This window comes from Silurus meridionalis, chromosome 1 (genome assembly GCF_014805685.1).
Source record: "Silurus meridionalis isolate SWU-2019-XX chromosome 1, ASM1480568v1, whole genome shotgun sequence".
In the NCBI taxonomy this organism is placed as follows: domain Eukaryota; kingdom Metazoa; phylum Chordata; class Actinopteri; order Siluriformes; family Siluridae; genus Silurus; species Silurus meridionalis.
Window position 1 is genome coordinate 30,735,764 of NC_060884.1, and position 20,397 is coordinate 30,756,160.

The following is a 20,397-nucleotide window of genomic DNA, read 5'->3' on the forward strand; positions in this document are numbered from 1 at the left end:
AGGTCGAGCGAGGAAATGAAGAACGCCCCGCACGGAGCAGCACATACTGCGTGGGCCTAGTGTCCACTTAAAAGGCCCCTCGCTGAGCCAGACGACTTAAATTTGGAACGGAGCCGGCCTTTAGCAGAGACCAAATCGAATTCCTCACAATTATCTGCCTTTAGGTGACAGGCTCCCGGGTGAGAGAGCCACACCGACGCTCTGATTGGGTTATCACTCCTTCTCCTGCGCCATGCAAATGTGACCGCGAGGAATTGTAGGAGAGAGAACAACCACCAGCCGGCATACGAAGCATGACAAACAAGCAAGAGGAAAGTCAGTGGAAAGAAAAAGACGGGTCCGGTTGAGCTTAAAAGATTGAATATTTCTCGCACGGCGCTCCTGGCCTGAGACTGGTGAGAGAAATTTAACTCAGGTGGGATGAACTACTTTTATCAGGGGGGCAAACACTTTTACACACAGGTGCACACAGGTTTCCCTCGATAATAAAAACTTCATTTAAAAAAAACGCGTGTTCACTTGTGTTATCATTTACTGATATTTTAATTAGTTTGATGATCTGAAAACATTAAAGTGTGACACAAAAAATAATAAATCAACACTTTTTCACACCAGTGTAGATGTTTCAGACTGAACTCACATGACGGTGCACAAAAACATTTCGTTTCCTTTTCACGTGCGGTTGATCCACAAGTAAAAGAATCGTACTTTCAGTTAGAGGAGGATCCTACATCGCAATGCGCATAAAAAAAATCCGAATCGAATTTCGAATCGTGTTCACACAGGAAACAAACTCATTCTTCACGATCGTTCATATCAGTCTGTTACATAACGCAGGGGCCCAAAACGTCGATCGCGATCCACCGGTAGATTCCAAAAGATAGTATGAGTAGATCACATGCCATCAAAAATAAGTCTGAGACTCTATTCAGTGCATTAGAGTGTATATTTACTACTACTTTAATTAAATATATATTTAGCATTTTTTAATGTGGGTCGATCATTTGGGTTTTTTTAAATTAGCTCGCAAGCTGGAAAAGTGTGAACATCCCAGTATTAGCAGAAGGTCACTTTTTATCCCGGATCTGCCCGATCCACCCTGAGGATGTTTCAAACGACCAGCTGAAAAATCCGTGATGTTCCTGAGCAACTCGAGATCTATGAGGATGGTTTGAATATCAACAGTCTGCTACAACATCTCAGGAGAACAGAGTATATGAGCAGTGAAGCACTGAACATTTCCCATCAACGACGACGCGTGTACTCGAGTCAGAGATACTCGGTGAAATCTTACTCCAGTAAAAGTACACAAGTATCCAGAGTACTGACATTTATCATGGTTATAATGTTCCTATTCATTATTCTACTGATTATTCGAGCAATCAGCTAAGAAGTGTTTTTTCTTTATTTAAGAGAAAAATTACCGTATTTCTCGGACTATAAGCTGCTACGTTTTCCCCTCGTTTTGAACCCCGTGGCTTAAACAACGAAGCGGCTTATTTATGAATTTTTCCTGGGTTTTTCCCAGTTTCACAAACTTCAAGCCAAAAAACTGAACCCCATAACATTAGACCAATGACATTTCCGAACGGAAGCAAAAAAAAAACGCACCTCACCTGTGTTCTGAGCTGCACGGCTTCGGGAGAAAAAACTTCCATCGGGTGATTTTTAAACGCACGACGATGCCAAAAGATAAACTCCAGAGAGAAATAGTTGTGAAAGGAAGGAGGAAGACAGTGAACAATGACTTTCTTGGTCGGCTACTGTTTAGATACAAGCCGTTGTATCGTGTTGAGTCTGGGTGAAGGGAGAGCTCGCTAACTCCAGTTACAACAGAAATCATATAAGCACAGACAGGTTTCCAAAACTCGTGCTTTTTTATTTTTCTTGGCAACAGCGTTACGGGTTAGTCAAAGAAACTTAGAAATGAGCATCAGAAAATAATAAGGACATATTCCTCGGCCTCCACACACGCAGTAATACTGGAAAAATGAAGTGCCAGGCTGTTCCCAAAATACCGCTATGCTCCTAAAGGAAGCGCAACATATTTCACCCGTTACACCGTGTGTAACGTGTCTTTCGTTAAAGCCTGTGTAAAGTACATTAGTGTAGACACTAATTATAGACAGGTGCGGCTTATTTATGTTAAGAAATACAAATATTTGTCAAATTCAGCTTATACAAGGGTGCGCTTTATATTTCGGAAATTACAGTAAATACAAGTCATTTCTTTCCATTTTTTTTTAATCACGTTATTGCTGAAATCCAGATTTATATTGAAAAATATATATTAAAACCCATTTAGTGCACTTAATTCCCATTTTACAACAAAATGCAAATCTAGAAATCATAAAAAATTAAAATCTAAAGTTAATGAATAAAATAAACAGTAAACACACCCTAAGGTGTATTTTTTATGCTTTAGTTTGTCATTTTCTTTGGTCTGAATCCAATGGAAGCCCAACTTTATTTCTCGTTAACATCCACAGGTAACCATGTTGTGGGCCTGAAGTTTGAAGCTGTTTGGTGTATGAACGAGGCCTCCTGCATCCTCCGTCTCTTCCAGAACTGAATGCTAGACTGATTGATCGTAGCCGATTTCATTTTCAATGTGTTAAGCTTTCTGGAACTACGGAGGGGGTGACACTGCCCTAAAGAAGTCAACCATACAAGAAATAAACTGTTTCTGCTCCTCTATTATTTCATTCTGCACCATTTTCTGAATTAACTGTACAGAGTGCTGCAGAGTCTAGTGGGTGGTGCTCCAGTAAAATGGTCCGTGGGGAAACACAATGCTCCGTGTAGTTAAATGGACTAAACGAAGCATCGAAGCAAATAATCTGCCTTGATTAATTTTTTATAATTTTTTAGTTTTCGAATTCAAGAAATCGTTTCAGCCCTATTATTATATATTTATATATTTATCATCACAAGACTCTTCACTTAATTAACTCGGTTTATGTGAAAAGACTGCGTTACACTTAACACCGAACTATTAATAGTATGATAACGAGTGAAACGCTGATTGGTTACTATTACAATAAATCATGAGCCCAAAACCTTTTCAACAACTTAAAAAATGTAAATGGTGTAAATAAGGTCACGTGTGTTGTGGCGATTTCGAGTTTTATCATCATTTATTCCTTTATAAACGTTCTGCTTGATGTTGAACTGATGCTGAACTGTATGTTGGTGATCAGCAGATACACCAAGCGCCATTTAAAACCAGTTGAAACTGGAGCATGCGCTCGATCCTGACTGGTGACTCGCTGCCTGTTTGAACAGTTACGTTTTTATCCTCAAAAAAATAAAAGGAACAACTGATTACACTAAATGTAGTGGAGTAAAAAATTATATTTGACTTTGAAATGTAGTGTAAAACTAAAGTCTCCCCAAATTAAAATACTTTAGGAAAAGTACAAATACACACAAGTACAGTAACAATTTTACATTTACTTTCTTACTGTCCACCTCTGGTAACAACACTGTAATGAATGGATATTCAGTGTCATCTTGATGAAGACCGGGTCCTTTTAGAGTCTGGTTCCTCTCAAAGTTTCTTCCTCATAACATCTCTTACTTAGAATCCCTAAACTTACATTCCAACTTCATAACATCTTTATGTCTGTAATGTGTAAATGATCGGACAATCGGTGCCACCTACACGAGGATAAGTTCCCTTTTGAGTCTGGTTTCTCTCAAGGTTTCTCTCAAACCATCTCATGTAGTGGCTCCGACTTGTCAGAAACGAATTTATGATATTGAAATGTGTATCAGCGATCTGTTTATTTCTGTAAAGCTGCTCTGGGGCGATGTACAGTGTTAAAGTGCGTTACAAAGTCAACCAAAAAGAAGCCTCACAGTCGCCTCTTCGTTCTTCTGACAGCAAATCCAACAGTCATCGTGATCCAGCGAATTTCACGTTGCTGAAAGCATAAATCAGTCTGATTCACAGTTATGGCATTAGTAAGGCAGTTTGGTGGGAGGGTGGGATTAGAACTCATGACCTTCTGATGAGAAGTCCAGCATCTTTACATTTGGTGGAGGTCCTTATTCCTCATCATCTCGCTAAGGAGTTGAGGCTTAAAGACCCAGCAGTGAGTGTTGGGATTTGAACTCACAACCTTCCAAGCAAATGTTCAACTAATGAACCTCTGAGGAGCACAAGTTTATTCTAACCAAAGCCACTTGAAATCCAAAGCTGTTTACAGTTTAGTGTAGAAGACCAAGTTATAATGTGTGTATACAGAATCCAGGAAAGTTCTTTCAGCCTCAGGAGGAAATTAAACACAAGAGCAGCTCAAATAGAAAGTCTTCACAGGGACACTCTCCAATCACGGGCATCTGTGAGGTCATCTATGTAGAAGAGGGTAAACAGCTGCCCTGTGCCACGCAGCGGCTTTCTGACATGTGATGGAGAAAAAAGATCTGATGCAAATCCTTAATCGCAGACTTATGAGTGATGGAACAGAGTAAAGGCACGAGGACGTGTGATGAACAATATGGAGCTCCATGAAAGTGGCGATACTGATTGATGGTTGGAGGTTCTTTCATGTCCAGTGATGAGCTTTCGTCTAAAAATTAAATCCAGTCCAGACTCCAACCAGTAATGAGTCATGAAAAAAGAGAAAAAGACAGAAATAAGTAAATTGAATATAAATCTTTGAAGTTGTATGAAAAACTGTCTTTAAAAAAAAATAAAAAATTAAATAAACAATATTTATAAACAAATTGTTTAGATAAATGAATATGAAAAAAAATATCTAAATATACAAAAAATATCTAAATATACATTTAAAAAAAAATAATAAAAAAGACTGCAACATTCTTACCTTTCACCAGTCACATTTTTTTTTAGGATTTAGGAAAACAGGAATTTTGCTCTTTTTGTGAGGATTGGGGGGGTGGGGGTCGTTTTGAAATGGTCTTTATATTTTCAGCCATTTTTTTCTTTTTTTTCTTCTTTTTTTTTTTCAAACCAGTGCTGCAGCAGCAGCTTGAGATTCTTTTTTTGTTGTTCTTTTTTTAGCTGATTTTTTTTCTAGACCATTTCAATTCTTTATTTTTTTTTTACAATTCAGAGTAAGCCAGGAGAAGCAAAGCTGTCATACAAATCATTAAAACTCATACATAAAATATGTACACAAACAAGCTCAGATGGCTACCTGTGCTAAATGAAGACATCCTATCTGTGACCCCGACATGCCCTTAGAAATTAAAAGGTAACCGGATTGCTTTTTTTTCCTTTTACAAATTAAACGTGGCTTCACGTGTTACACGAGATTCAACAAAAAAAGTTAACTTGTGATGTTTTTTTGCACTGTGAGAAAGAATGTGTGAACCGTGCCGAGAGAGACATCGGCTCATCGCTACTGCTAATACATAAAACATGAATGGCATTCTCATTAATTAAAAACAACCATTTGCCCAAAACAAAAATGAAATGAAAACAGGAAGTGATGCGAGGCTGGAGGCGGGACTAGGCCGAGAGACATCTTCATCTGCGCCATGAACGTGGCTCGTTGTCGTCTTCTTCCTCGTCGTCGTCCTGCAGCAGCGTGTCGTCTACCAGCGTGTCCTCCTGGAACTGCAGGAAATTAGAAAGGCTCAATGTGATCAGGTGATCCAACCTCGTCTTTTTTTTTATTTTTTTAAAGAGCCCAGTTTAGATGTGTACTTTTCAAATCACTCATGTCCATGATATTCTTATTCCCTAAAATACTGGTCATGTGACCTTCACATTTTATCTCAACCAAGATGCCTTATGCACACCTTATGATGTCGTGTCTCCTGCCTAATCCACTGCAGTAAGAGTTTGGCTCCATCTACTGGCAATGTTCAAGACCTGTCCTTATTTGATGACATCATCAGTAAGACTCCTAAACCAGATTCTTGTGAACGGATCAAAATAAAGAGAACAACCCAGTAAACATGACTGATTTCCATTCAAGCTTCTAATGAATGATTGGGATCACATGATCTGCTTTATGGAGAACACTGGGGTTTGATTAAAAGGGAAACTAGTCATGTGATTTTAAACAAACACAGACTTTATACGAACGATGCTGTCATTTATGAAGAACGCGACAGTTTTCTCGCATACGGTACCTTTTTTCCTGCCGAAATGCCATTGAACCCTTAAGCCTGGAAAGTGACACGTGACGCATCACTGAGGTTAATTACTGCGCTAATCTGATCTAACACAGACACTATGGTGTGACTGGGACGTGAAGCTCACCTCATCTTCCTCAGGCTCTGCCTCGTCAGGGTCGGTCACGCTGAGCGGGACGGCTGGTTTGTACCAGGAGAGACGCAGCTCCTGATTGTTCAACCTCACGCCGTGAACGGCCGCCTTCACAGACAGGACAGAAAAGGAAACGTGTGTGCGCGTGAGTATGGATTGGTTGGAAGGACTAGAGGGAGGTGTTAATACGCAGGGTTTCTTTTTTTTTTTTTTTTTATGTTCATATTACTCCTGACCTCATATATTTTCATACTTTTCCAAAATGCATAGAAACCCTGTGAATATATGCTTCTGTGAAAGTGTGTGCACCTGTTCAGCCTCTGCTCGGGTTCTGAAGGTGATGATGGCACTGAGACTGGAGTCCTCCATCTGACAGTCCTCAATCTCCCCAAATTGCTGATAAAAAGAAATTTGCACATATAAGAGTCTTTTGTTGAACCTTTCAGCAAGTCTATGGTCCGAATGATAGAATTCAAGATGATACTCATCTCTCGTGTGTGTGTGTGTGTCTCCGTGTGTGTATGTGTGTATGGGTGTTTAGACTCACAGCAAAATGTGGCAGCAGGTCCACTCGGTCAGCCTCAGAGAAGGCGCTGATCTCCAGAGCGCGGGGTCGATGATCCACCACAGCGTGGTTAGGAACCCCTCTCGCTCTCCCTCTAATGCCCCGGCCACGCCCCCTCGCCGTCCCGCGACCCCGGGTATGGGCCCCCCTCCCACGCCCTGGGGTCAGAATGCCACGCTTAGCCGCCTGGGTAAGGAGAAAAGAGGAAAGACAAAACACACACACAGAGAGAGTGAGTGAATGAGAAGCAAAATTTCATGTGTGCAAACACTGACACCTAGTGTAAACTTCAGGAATTACAGATTGTGTGTGAGAGATAGAGTGTGTGTACCTCGAGCTGCAGCTGCGTGTATCTGAGTTTGAGCTGAGCAGTGTCTTCTCCAGCTTGCGTTTTCTTGTATAGATCGAGTTCAGTGTCCAATAACTCCTTCTGAGCCTAAAGGAGCACACACACAAGTAAATACCTACAAGGTTTGTTTCTGAACCTGGTCTGATTAATTAAGGTCTGTGGTGTGTGTGTGTGCGTGTGCGTACCTGGGCCTTGGTTTTGATGCCGCCATGCAGTGTGTGTGCACTAGAAAGGCTCTTGATCTCCTCCTGCAGTTTGGTGATACTGTCGGTCAGAGTGTTGAGCGTCTGCATCAGCTGCGCTTTGTCCTCCGCTTTCATCAACTTGTTCTTCTCAAGCTTGGAAATCAGAAGCTGAACACGCGCACACACACAAAGTTTCTCAAAAATTGAGCAGCAAAAATATTAATAATAATTCTGGTTGTATTTGTAAAGAAACTCACCTTCTGAGTCTCGATGTGCTTTTCCAAAATCTCCTGCTTCTTCTTCCGGACATCTTGCTGAAGTTTTAGTGCCTCCTACCAGAAAAGTGTTCGGGCAAGAAACAGTAAACGTTACTGGACGGGAAGTTCCTCGTGGACTCAAGGGTGTGCGATATTGACAAGAAAATTCTATCTCGATATTTTGGATTTGATGGATAACGATAATTAGACGATATTTTGCTGAGTGTGTTATTGTGCTGGTAGCTTATGAACTTCTGTGATCAGCTGACTCTTAAAATTTGTGATATTCTTCATATTCTGCGTGGTGTTCAGTTCACAGCTGAGATTCATCTTTTCCAAAAAGTTGAAATAGATTTTTTTTTTTACCTTTTATGGGCATAGGTTTTATAAAGTAAAAGAAATGCCAATAAAAGGTAAGAAAAATTTATTTAAACTCATTGGAAAAAATGAATCTGTAGGTGCACCTACACACTGTTTAATGCAGTTTAGAGGGACAAGTAATGCTGTCGTTACAAATGCATAAATAATGGTTTGATCTTTTAACGTGTGCACTCTCAGCTTTGCTTTGTTTGAGTTTTGCGATATACTCGATAATGTCAATTGATAAAACAACAATTACGATATTTATCGTACACATAGACAATATAGTACACCACTATGTGGACTATTTTCCTTAAACAACTGACCTGCTTCTTCTTCAGTGCGTCCTCCACACTGGCCGCTGTACCAGTCACCCCACCCTTCTGCCCTGGCTTGAGTGCGGCCGGGTTGTAAAACGTCTTTGTGAGTCCAGTGGAGGTGGAGAAGACCTGTGGAGATGATGAAAGTGTCAGAAATCTCGAAAAAAGCAAACAGTATGCGTGAGGGCATATAACAGAGTGATGACGCACCTTTCCTTCAGCTGCCGCTGCTGGTTTTGAGAAGCCCAGGCGATCCTTGACCGATGATCGAGCCGCACTCTGTGAAGACTACACACACACACACACACACACACACACACACACACACACACAGGTGTAAAAATGCTGGACAGAAATTCTCGAATGCTTCAGGTATAACACAACGCTGCGACCTGTGATGGAGGCGTGGCATCCTGCAGAGGCTCGGTGCTGTTCGAGGGCAGGGGGCCGAGACGATCCTTCACCGACTGCTTCAGACTGGTGGCTTCAGGCTGCTGTACGCTCTGCTACAAAACGCAATCTACACTCAAACTTCTCATAACATATACATCCTCCATTACATTCTAACTGCTGCTCAAACACATGACCATGACGTATGTTTGATTCTGTATATCTGACTGCACAGCATATGTAAAATGTGTGTGTGTACCATGTTGAGCGGGGTGTGTGTTTGTGTGCCGGGCGGCCCGTCATCTCTGTGCCAGTGCATTTTGATGAATCGGTTGTTCAGGACGGCCTCTGTGCTCTGTATAGCGCGCTTCGCTTCCTCCGGAGACTCGAACTGGATCAGGGCACTTTCGGGGTCATTTTTATATGCCACCTACACACACACACACACACACACACACACACACACACACACAATGAATAACTGATTCCACACACATTTGAAATGTCATTATTTTCATTATATTACTTATGAATTACTAAATCAACTTGACAACAATCAATCTGTAACTAAGAAACATAAGTTTTCTTATGCTAAATTGTAATTTTTATTTTTTTTTATTGACATTAATAAAATAAATAAATAATGCAGGGCCTTAGACGATCCCAAAATCACCTCAAACCACAAATCGAACCTGATGCATTGCGTAGACACTTTACACACTGCGTAAACCTAATTATTGTAGAAAATTAAATATCGAGATGCCGCTCACCTGCAGGTTAACGATTTTCCCAAATTTGCTGAAGTGCTCGTTAAGTTTGCTGATGTTGTTCAGCTCAGGTGGGATCTGCCGGATGGCCAGCTTAGTGTTAGGCAGAGGAAGCGGCAGTGAAAGCGGCAGTTTCTTATAGTATCCGTGATGGTTGGGCTTGTTGAAGTTTGGCCTGTGGAGCAAAAAAAAGCAAGTCAGTAAATCCTTTTTTTTTTTTATTATCTCCAAATAAAATTAAAACAGTTAAAAAGGCGAATATATTTACGTCACATTTACATCATTTGACAGACACTCATTCAGAGTGACACAACAGACAGTTGAGTGCTAAGAGCCTTGTTTAAGGACCCAGTGATGGTAGCTGGTTAGTGCTGGGGTTTGAAATCATGACCTTCCGATCCGAGGTCCAATGCGTTAACCGCTGAGCTACCACCTCCCGACCGGTGAGCTACCACCTCCCGACCGGTGAGCTACCACCTCCCGACCGGTGAGCTACCACCTCCCGACCGGTGAGCTACCACCTCCCGACCGCTGAGCTACCACCTCCCCACCGCTAGATAAAAATCTTGTTACTACTTACTTATCAAACCAAGGTTTTTTAGCTGGAAGGCCCCCATCATGGTGGCCCGGCCCTCTCTTCCTGAAGTCAGACTCCAAAACGATCCGGGCAGCATTGCTGTTCAGCATTTTATCTGCGGAGATCACGTTGTGATATGTTAAACCACGAGAACATTCTGGAAGTCTGAACATTTAAACACTGATATATTGTGGTTTAGAGGAGCAAATCATTTATTAGATGGATTGGCTTTATTATTAGAGCAAAAGGGTCCTCACTCATAACAGTAATATCTGTACCGGACATTACCTCGCGGAGGACGATCCACTTCTCCCATAGTGAGGCCGATAAGGTTCGGTCTCTGCACGTTGACTCGGGGTCTATACGGCGGGCGAGAGTTCAGACTCGGAGCTTCAGGGTTATAGACGTCCGGTTCAAATGAATCTACATAGAACAGAATACAGGACGCTTAGAAGATGACTGTCCTTCCTGGTTTCTCTGTGTATCTTCTAATTGTTTATACAGACACTTTTTTTTCAACATTTTTTTTTATTCTTAATTTTATATTTTAGAAAAACTAATAGGTCAATAGTATGTAAACACAAATAGTTTGTAATACTCGGTGTAATACCCCCCCAAACCCCCCCTCCCCGTACTAAACAGACCTGAAAATCACTTAAATTAAAATGCATAGAAACCCTGTATAGAACTTACTTCCAAATGCGCCGATGTTATAATGTTTACCCGGTGTAAAGAGGGGCGGTGGTGGCTGTGACAGTGGGGGTCGGAGTCCTGAAGTGACCAGGTGCAGTGGAGGCTGAGGGAGCAGGGGGCGAGACGTAGAGACGATGGAGGGGACAGAGTTGTTCATGGAGTTGGGAGGAGCATCCAGAGCTGGGAGAGGTGGAGGAGGACCTGAACACCACACACACATTTTAGTGGCTCCTCAGTGTTTAGGAATGAACATCTTTACATGCACTAGAAAACGTTACCTGTGACAGGTGGGAGGCTTCCAGGAGCCACAGGGGGCCGGAGGTTAACCGGTGGAGGTGGGAGTAGAGCGGGAGGTGGCGGCAGACCCGGAGGGGGCGGACCATCCCCGACAGGATGCGGCGCAGGTGGGAAGGGGAGGATGCTGGGAAGGTTGACGTCTTCCACCACCACTGGATCGCTGCCGTGGTCGAACGGACACATATCACCCCGCATACAGAACCCTTTCTCTGTGATAAAGCAAAAAGATTTTTACATTTAACTTTGCATGTAATTAATTATTCATTAGGGTAAGCTATTTATAGTTATTTATGATAGGGGAAGTGTGTCTATATAAATACTTTGGGCCAACTGAACGTGTCCAGTAAAACGGTTTATCCGACACTGTGTATGTAACTGAGACGACTGTTAATACGACTGATCTCCCAAACCTGTGCATCCTTACCGTCATAATCACGACACCGTTTGCGTGAAGGGGGTGGAGCCGCTCTACCATATGGAACTTGGTCTTGGTGAAAATCAGACCAGCTCTCTGTGGTGCTGTTGCCATGGTGAGTGGGAGCAATGACTGTGATGGTGCTGCTGAGAGCAGGTACGGGAAAATGGGAGGAGCTTGGAGCAGAGGCAAGGGGTGGGGTGGGGTGGGAAGGCCTCGGTGGCTCCACCCTCCGGTCGCTCGTGGTCATACTTTGGTTTTCCAGGCTCCCTCTCTGTGGAACCACAATAAAGATGAAGAATTAAAAACTAAATTAAAATGAATAAATGTCCTGCCTTATGAATCTAAAGTTCTCTAAAATCTAAAGATCTCTAATCTAGAATTCTAAAAAAAAAAAAAAGCATGTTTTAATGAGTTCCAAAAAGGGCGTGATCTCTGCTTCAGTCTGTTCTAATGAAGGTGGTGTGGCCTCTGGTTCAGTCTGTTCTAATAAAGGAGGCGTGGCCTCTGCTTCAGTGTGTTCTAATTAAGGAGGTGTGGCCTCTGCTTCAGTGTGTTCTAATTAAGGAGGCGTGGCCTCTGCTTCAGTGTGTTCTAATTAAGGAGGCATGGCCTCTGCTTCAGTCTGTTCTAATTAAGGAGGCGTGGCCTCTGCTTCAGTGTGGTAAAAATAAAAGAGCTGTTTTTATTTGTGTGTGTGTGTGTGTGTGTGTGTGTGTGTGTGTGTGTGTGTGTGTGTGTGTGCACCAACCTCGACTCCGAGACCTGGATCGGCTGCGCGTCCTGCTGCGTTCCCGATCCCTCTCGCGATCTCTGTCTCTTTCGCGATCTCGTTCCCGGTCCCGCACTCTGTCTTTGCTCCAGCTGCGACTCCGGCTTCGGCTGTAGCTCCGCCCCCTGCGCCGGTTGTAGCGCTCTCGATACGAGTCGCGTCTGAGTGGAGGACGATCGTACTCCCGCTTTCTAGACCGATCGTCTTTCTTACGTTCATCAATCCTCCTGTAAAACGCGATCAACCAGCAGGAGCATTTTACAGTCACTATAGTTATAAACTGATTTATATTTAAACCTGTACACGTGTGCGTGTGTGTATACCTGCTGTCTCGGCTGTAACGTGAGCCGGGCTGGGGACTGTGGTTCACTCTCCTGGAGAACTTCTTCTCTCGTTCATCATCCCGACCCGGCTGCTACAAAAACAGGAAGTAATTCAAACACATGCAAATACACACACAGACACACACGTGTATATACACACAACTCTCACCTCGTCTTTCTTCTGCTCGTCTTTCTCGGAGCGTGCATGACCCTCCGACCTGTCTGTGGAGCTCATCGTCTCAACCTGAGGTAGGTAGCTCTTTGTGTTCACAGCTTCAAAAAGTTTATCCACGAATGTCTGAGTCTCTGCACGGACACACAAGACTCGTGAGTGTAACGCAAACACACGTTTTAGTTTTTTACAGAAAGCTGGAAATGATTCTCACCCTTCTGGAGAAATACATCCAACTGGTCTATGCATAGTGCTCTCAGCTCCTTCTCCGACTTGTCCTTCTTCACCAAAGCCACCACATATTTAGCGAGCGCAGACGGATCGGCGTCACATCTGCACAATGCAGCCGGACGTCCACAAAGACAAAACAATATAGCAAAGATGGTATAAACATGTTTTTAATGATCTGTGAATTTGCTGTTATTCACACCTGTTTCGTGTGGTGAACACATTTAAACCTATAGGATTCTGTTGTTCAATAATAAAATAACATTCGCAATATATTATTTTAATGTACTGTAATTAATAGCTCTAATTATAATATTGTTATATATTAGATTTAATAATAAATTAAGTGTAATATAGTCCATGTCTTCCAGGCCTGCAAAACCCTCTACAGTTTACACCGCACATCCTACCACACACTACAACCTGTCCTACCACACACTACAACCTGTCCTACCACACACTACAACCTGCCAAGAGAAAAGTTTATTCTGAAAACCGATGGGATTCTGAGTAGATGTTTACTGACACTGGCGGTAAACACGTGTCTTATTAGTGGAGCGAATGTGGCTGTAATTAAGGAATTGAATCTAAGACCCACTACGAGACTAAACATCAGGAGAAGCTGAAAAACCTGAATGCAAAAACAGAGGAGAAATCAGAGCCACATCAGCCAGTTATTTAATTAATAACTATTAATTAATTGTTTAATTAATCATTATAATTTATAACATAAGTGAATGTAAATTGACCAAAGTTGTTATTTCAGAAATGTGTATCAAACTGGTAGCCCTTCACATTAGTCAGTATTAAAGAGGTAGCTATCGGTGTCAAAAAAGGTGGGTGACCCCTGATCTACAGCATACACCACACACCATACACCACACACCATACACTGTAAACCCTACACCATACACCCTACAGCATACACCGTACACTCTACAGCATACACCACACACCATACACCACACACCATACACTGTAAACCCTACACCGTACACCCTACAGCATACACCACACACTATACACCCTACAGCATACACCACACCATACACCCTACAGCATACACCATACACCCTACACCGTACACCCTACAGCATACACCACACACTATACACCCTACAGCATACACCACACACTATACACCCTACAGCATACACCACACACCCTACAGCATACACCAGACACCGTGACACCCTACAGCATACACCGTATATAGCATACACCCTACAGCATACACCGTACACCCTACAGCATACACCCTACAGCATACACCGTACACCCTACAGCATACACCACACACCTACAGCATACACCATACACCCTACACGTACACCCTACAGCGTACACCCTACAGCATACACCACACACCCTACAGTATACACTGTAAACCCTACACCCTACAGCATACATCACACACCATACAGCATACACTGTAAATCCTACACTGTACACCCTACACCACACACCGTACACTCTACACCACACAGCATACACCACACACCCTACAGCATACACGTACACCCTACAGCATACACCGTACACCCTACAGCATACACGTACACCCTACAGCATACACGTTAACCCCACACTGTACACTCTACAGCATACACCGTTAACCCCACACTGTACACCCTACAGCATACACCGTACACCCTACAGCATACACTGTAAACCCTACACTATACACCCTACAGCGTACACTGTACACCCTACAGCGTACACCCTACAGCGTACACCCTACAGAATACCCGCACACCCTACAGCATACACCCTACAGCATACCCCGCACCCTACAGCATACCCGCACACCCTACAGCATACACGCACACCCTACAGCGTACACCGTACAGCACACAGCACACACCTACAGCATACACCGTACAGCATACACTGTAAACCCTAAACTGTACACCCTACAGCACACAGCATACACCACACACCCTACAGCATACACGCACACCCTGCAGCATACACCGCACACCCTGCAGCATACACCGCACACCCTGCAGTATACACGCACACCCTGCAGTATACACGCACACCCTGCAGTATACACGCACACCTGCAGTATACACCCTACAGCTACATCACACACCCTACAGCATACACTATAAACCCTACACGGTACACCATACAGCACACACCTACAGCATACACCGTAAACCGTACATCCTACAGCATACACCACCCACCCTACAGCATACACTGTAAACCCTACACTGTACACCCTACAGCATACACCACACACCCTACAGCATACACCCTACAGCATACACACACACCATACACCACACACCCTACAGCATACACTGCACACCCTACAGCATACACCGTACACCCTACAGCATACACCATACACCCTACAGCACACACACGTACACCCTACAGCACACACCGTACACCTACACGTACACCCTGCAGGGTACACCATACACCACACACCTACAGCAAACACCATACACCCTACACCACACACCATACACCCTACAGCACACACCGTACACCTACAGCACACACGTACACCCTACAGCACACACCGTACACCCTACAGCACACACCGTACACCCTACACACGTACACCCTACACGTACACCCTGCAGGGTACACCATACACCACACACCCTACAGCAAACACCATAAACCGTACACCCTACAGCACACACCGTACACCTACACGTACACCCTGCAGGGTACACCATACACCACACACCTACAGCAAACACCATACACCCTACAGCACACACACGTACACCCTACAGCACACACCGTACACCCTACAGCACACACGTACACCCTACAGCACACACGTACACCCTACACGTACACCCTACACCGTACACCCTGCAGGGTACACCATACACCACACACCCTACAGCAAACACCATAAACCGTACACCCTACAGCATACATCAACCACCCTACAGCATACACTGTAAACCCTACACTGTACACTCTACAGCATACACCACAAACCATACACCCTACAGCACACCGTACACCCTACAGCACACACGTACACCCTACAGCACACACCGTACACCCTACAGCACACACTGTACACCTACAGCACACACCGTACACCCTACACGTACACCCTACACCGTACACCTACAGCACACACCATACACCCTACACCGTACACCTACAGCATACATCAACCACCCTACAGCATACACTGTAAACCCTACACTGTACACTCTACAGCATACACCACAAACCATACACCCTACAGCATACACCCTACAGTATACACCGTACACCCTACAGAGTGTTATCTGCCAAACATAATGGCATCATATATCGGCATAAATTATCGGCATAAATTATCGTCATCGGCCAGAGAGAAACCCATATCGGTCTACCTCTAGTGTGTGTGTATATATATATATATATATATATATATACATATATATATATATATATATATATATATATATATATATATATATATATATATATATATATATATATATATATATATATATATATATATATATATATATATAAAAAATATACACATCACTTGTTTACAAACAAATCTTTATTTTAATAAAATACTTTAATTATATATACCTGCAATAATTTAAAATAATGACACTAAGAAACCTGTTTAAATATAAATTAATTTAAATAAGTATATTCTCTGGATTCACGCATCTTAATTAATCTCTGCTAAAGATTAAATGTCATTTATTTCTTGCACCGAATCTATAAAATAAAATAACATTTAAATCTCAGTTATTGGGATGCAGCAAAACGATGCTAACTGGCTAACACGCTACACTGAGGAAGAGCAGTATCTATGCTAAGCTAACATGCTAACTCATGCACTTACATTGGTTCGAGAGTTTTGGTGAGCCACGTCTTCAAGGCATCGAGGTTTTCAATAATCATTTCTCCAGAAGAAAAATAAGAAATAAAGCAAAAATTAACAAAAAAAATATATGTGCTGAAGGTGGGGGAAAAAAAGTGCTAAGCTAATAACACACAACAGGCCTAGCAATTCTAATGCTAATGCTAACGGCTCCCACAAGCCACACTACGCGCAGTTCGGACAGGTGGCTGCGAACATGTTACTGTAAACAGCGGGGCAAAAAGAACAGAGTGGGGTATTTGCGGTTTATATTTGCCCTTCTTGTAGAATGAGAGATGATACTTCTTTTCTAGGAAACGTCTTTAAAAAATCCTGACACTTTTCTCGATTTTTCCTCTCTCCCCAAAAGTCTCTACGAATGGTGGCTGTTTACTCGCGTCGTGAAATATCGCGAGAACGAGCTCTGCCCGTGATTTAGCGTTAGAAGTTATCGCGAGAACACAAGGCAACCAAGAATGGCCGCTAGAGGGCGATGAGTGGCAGGTCATTCATTAATTCATTAATTCATTAATTCATTAATTCATTAATTCATTAATTCATTTATTCATTTATTTATTAATTCAAGATTCCAAATGTTTATTTGTCACAAACACAGTTCTAGGCAGAATAAAACTATGCAACTTGCAGTAAAATGTCAACTCGATCGGTCGCTCCGAAATTGTGCGTGAGGTGAAAAGGACTGTAAATATAAAATGTGAGAAAATTAAAGAAAACAAGAAAATGTAGGGAGAAATTATATTATATATTGATAAAGTGGTATTTAAAAAAAAGATTTAGACGGTGCCGTCTTGGATCTCTTTATCCATTCATTCATTTATTAATTAATTTATTCATTCATTCATTCAACTATTTATTTATTTAATAATTCCTTCATTCATATAATTATTCACAGACAGATTTACTGTCGTGTCCAAGATTTGGATGTTGACTCACCTTATATGTGAAAGTGTCTTTTCTTGGATTTGGACATATAGTCCTAGATGTGTCTTGTCTTAAATGTGTTCTCTTGGATTTAGATTTGTTGTGTCTCGGATTTGGATATGTCTTATTTTGAATATGTCTTGTCTTTTATATGGATGTGTCTTATATTTATCATGTTTCAGATTTATGTTGTCTTACATTTGGATTTGGGAATTACATCTTGGATTTAGATTTGTTCTGTCTCGGATTTGGGTGTGTCTTGTCTTACATTTGGTCAGAAGTGGACAGTAAAGAAGTCATTTTCTTACTGTACTTAAGTTAAGTTTTGTGTGAAATACTTTACTGAAGTATTACAGTTTGGGGAGACTTTTACTTTACCTTCACTTCATTTCAAAGTCAAATATCTCTTTTTTCTCAACTAAATTTTTGAAATCAGTCGTTCCTTTTTATTTATGAGGATAAAAACATAACTGGTCAAACACACAGAAAGTCACCAATCAGTGTCAACTTGCGAGAAAAAAAAAGCTTATTTGTACGATCAGGTCAATTCTCATATCATGTCACAGTGAATGAAGCTGGTCAGGACTCGGAGTCTGCACCCACCACCCAGAGAAGTTCCCTCACTCATACACACAGAAATGAGAGATGGGGGTTGGGTGACGTCACGTCATTAGGAAGAACTGCATCCTAGATAAAATTATGGACGACAAAAAAAGGTCAAAACACTCAAGAGCCCAATTCAGTAAAAGAGAAGAAGTATAGAGAAAACGTGTAAACGATAAAGGTGTGTATGTAGCTCCATCACTCATCTCGTTATGAGGATAGTAAAGACTAATGCATTTAATGAAATATAATTAATAACTGAACAGTAGTGTGAAAAAGTGTTGATCCAAAACACACTACCAAGTGTGCCTAGTCAAAATCCGACCTGAATCCTATTGAGATGCTGTGGCATGACCTTAAAAGGCAGTTCATGCTGGAAAACCTTCCCAATTCTGCATAGTTGAGTCGAGCAAAAATCCTCCACAGCAGAGTAACAGACTCATTGCAGGTTATGACAAACGCTTGATTGCAGTTGTTGCTGCTAAGGGTGGCACAACTAGTTATTAGGTTTAGGGGGCAAACACTTTTTCACACAGGGCCATGTAGGTTTGGATTTTGTTTCCCCTCGATAATAAAAACCTTCATTTACAACCTGCATGTTGTGTTCACTCGTGTTCTCTTTTACTAATATTCAAATTAGTTTGATGATCTGAAACATTAAAGTGTCACAAACGTAAAAAAAAAGAAGAAACCAGGAAGGGGGCCAACACTTTTTCACACTAATATATATCCTAGGTCATGCTGTGTTTCCTGTTATGCTTTAACACATAAAAAAAACATTTATTTTAGCTGCATTACATTATAAATGCTAGTATGTAGTTTATCATCATGTGTGCAGCAACAAAACAATTACAAATGAACTACTGTAGTTGGATTGGAGTTAAACAGCACTTAGTGATTTGGTTCCCTGTAATGGACGTGATGTCATAAAGGTCAAGTCAAGTCAAGTTTATTTCTATAGCGCTTTTCACAACAGACATTGTCTCAAAGCAGCTTTACACAAATTAACAGTCAAGGTGAATGGTGTGCATTTGTCCCTGATGAGCAGCCGTGGTGACTGTGGCAAGGAAAAACTCCCTTAGATGTTATGAGGAAGAAACCTTGAGAGGAACCAGACTCAAAAGGGAACCCATCCTCATTTGGGTGACATCAAGAGTTCGATCATAAATCTTTCAACAATACAGAACACTGGAGAGTGAGAACTAACATGAGTACTGGAGTATAAGATTATAAGTGATGTTCTTTCTACAGTCTTATACAGTCTAAAACTAGGAGCTACTGAGATCAACTTGAAAGATTTTCTGTGATTGTGCTGAAGTTCAGTAAGGAGAATCTCAGTGCAGTTTAAAAGGCTAATATATTAAAATACATATAAGGATATAGATGTTTGTATCTCATGGCTACAATTAGCCAAGGAGTTGTTTTGGTTCTGAGAGTTTGAAAATTGTGCACAATGACGTGTATTTAATTGTGCTGTAAATGCATGTAGGTCCAGTGACGGTAACTGAAGCAGCTGAAACTAATCAATTGGGTCACGGTGTGGGTCAACCAGAGCGTCTTGAATAGAGAAACGCCATTGGCGCTTGGTGTATCTACTGATCACCAAGAAACTCCAGACTCGAATTCGCCACAACACACGTGACCTCGTTTGTGCATTTTTTTAAGTAGTTAAAAACCAGGTTTTTGGGTTCATGATCATTTTAATAGAAATGAATCAGTGTTTGAGTCATTAATATGATTCTATTAATAGATCAGTGTGCTGAGAGTCACATTCGAGTCTTTTCACATAAACTGAGGTGATTAAGTAAAGAGTCTTGTGATAAAAATGATGATATGAACATTACAGTTGTAATAAATTATAGTACTTTGGATACTTAAGTACATTTGAAGGCAAAAACTTTTGTACTTTTACTCAAGTGAAAGAGACACTTTTTGTTTTACTGGAGTCACATTTGACCTACTTTTACTCAACTACCTGCTTCATGTACTTCATCCACCACTGCATTTGGATATGAATTGTCTTGTCCTGGATCATATATATATACCGTAATTTCCGGACTATTAAACGTACCCATATATAAGCCG

General features: G+C 41.8%; 1 protein-coding gene across 1 annotated transcript; it reads right to left on the minus strand.

The window, feature by feature from the left end:
- Positions 1–4,896: 4,896 nt before the first annotated feature.
- Positions 4,897–17,098, minus strand: rbm26 (RNA binding motif protein 26). Its single transcript, XM_046846580.1, is given in 23 exon segments — positions 4,897–5,587; positions 6,239–6,352; positions 6,554–6,640; positions 6,792–6,995; positions 7,141–7,245; positions 7,344–7,511; positions 7,601–7,675; positions 8,287–8,409; positions 8,491–8,568; positions 8,673–8,786; positions 8,930–9,100; positions 9,441–9,612; positions 10,018–10,129; positions 10,303–10,437; positions 10,708–10,908; positions 10,986–11,213; positions 11,429–11,639; positions 11,641–11,693; positions 12,171–12,418; positions 12,515–12,603; positions 12,684–12,820; positions 12,901–13,019; positions 16,750–17,098. Coding segments are annotated over 23 exon segments (3,093 nt in total). The 5' UTR covers positions 16,809–17,098; the 3' UTR covers positions 4,897–5,497.
- Positions 17,099–20,397: the final 3,299 nt, after the last annotated feature.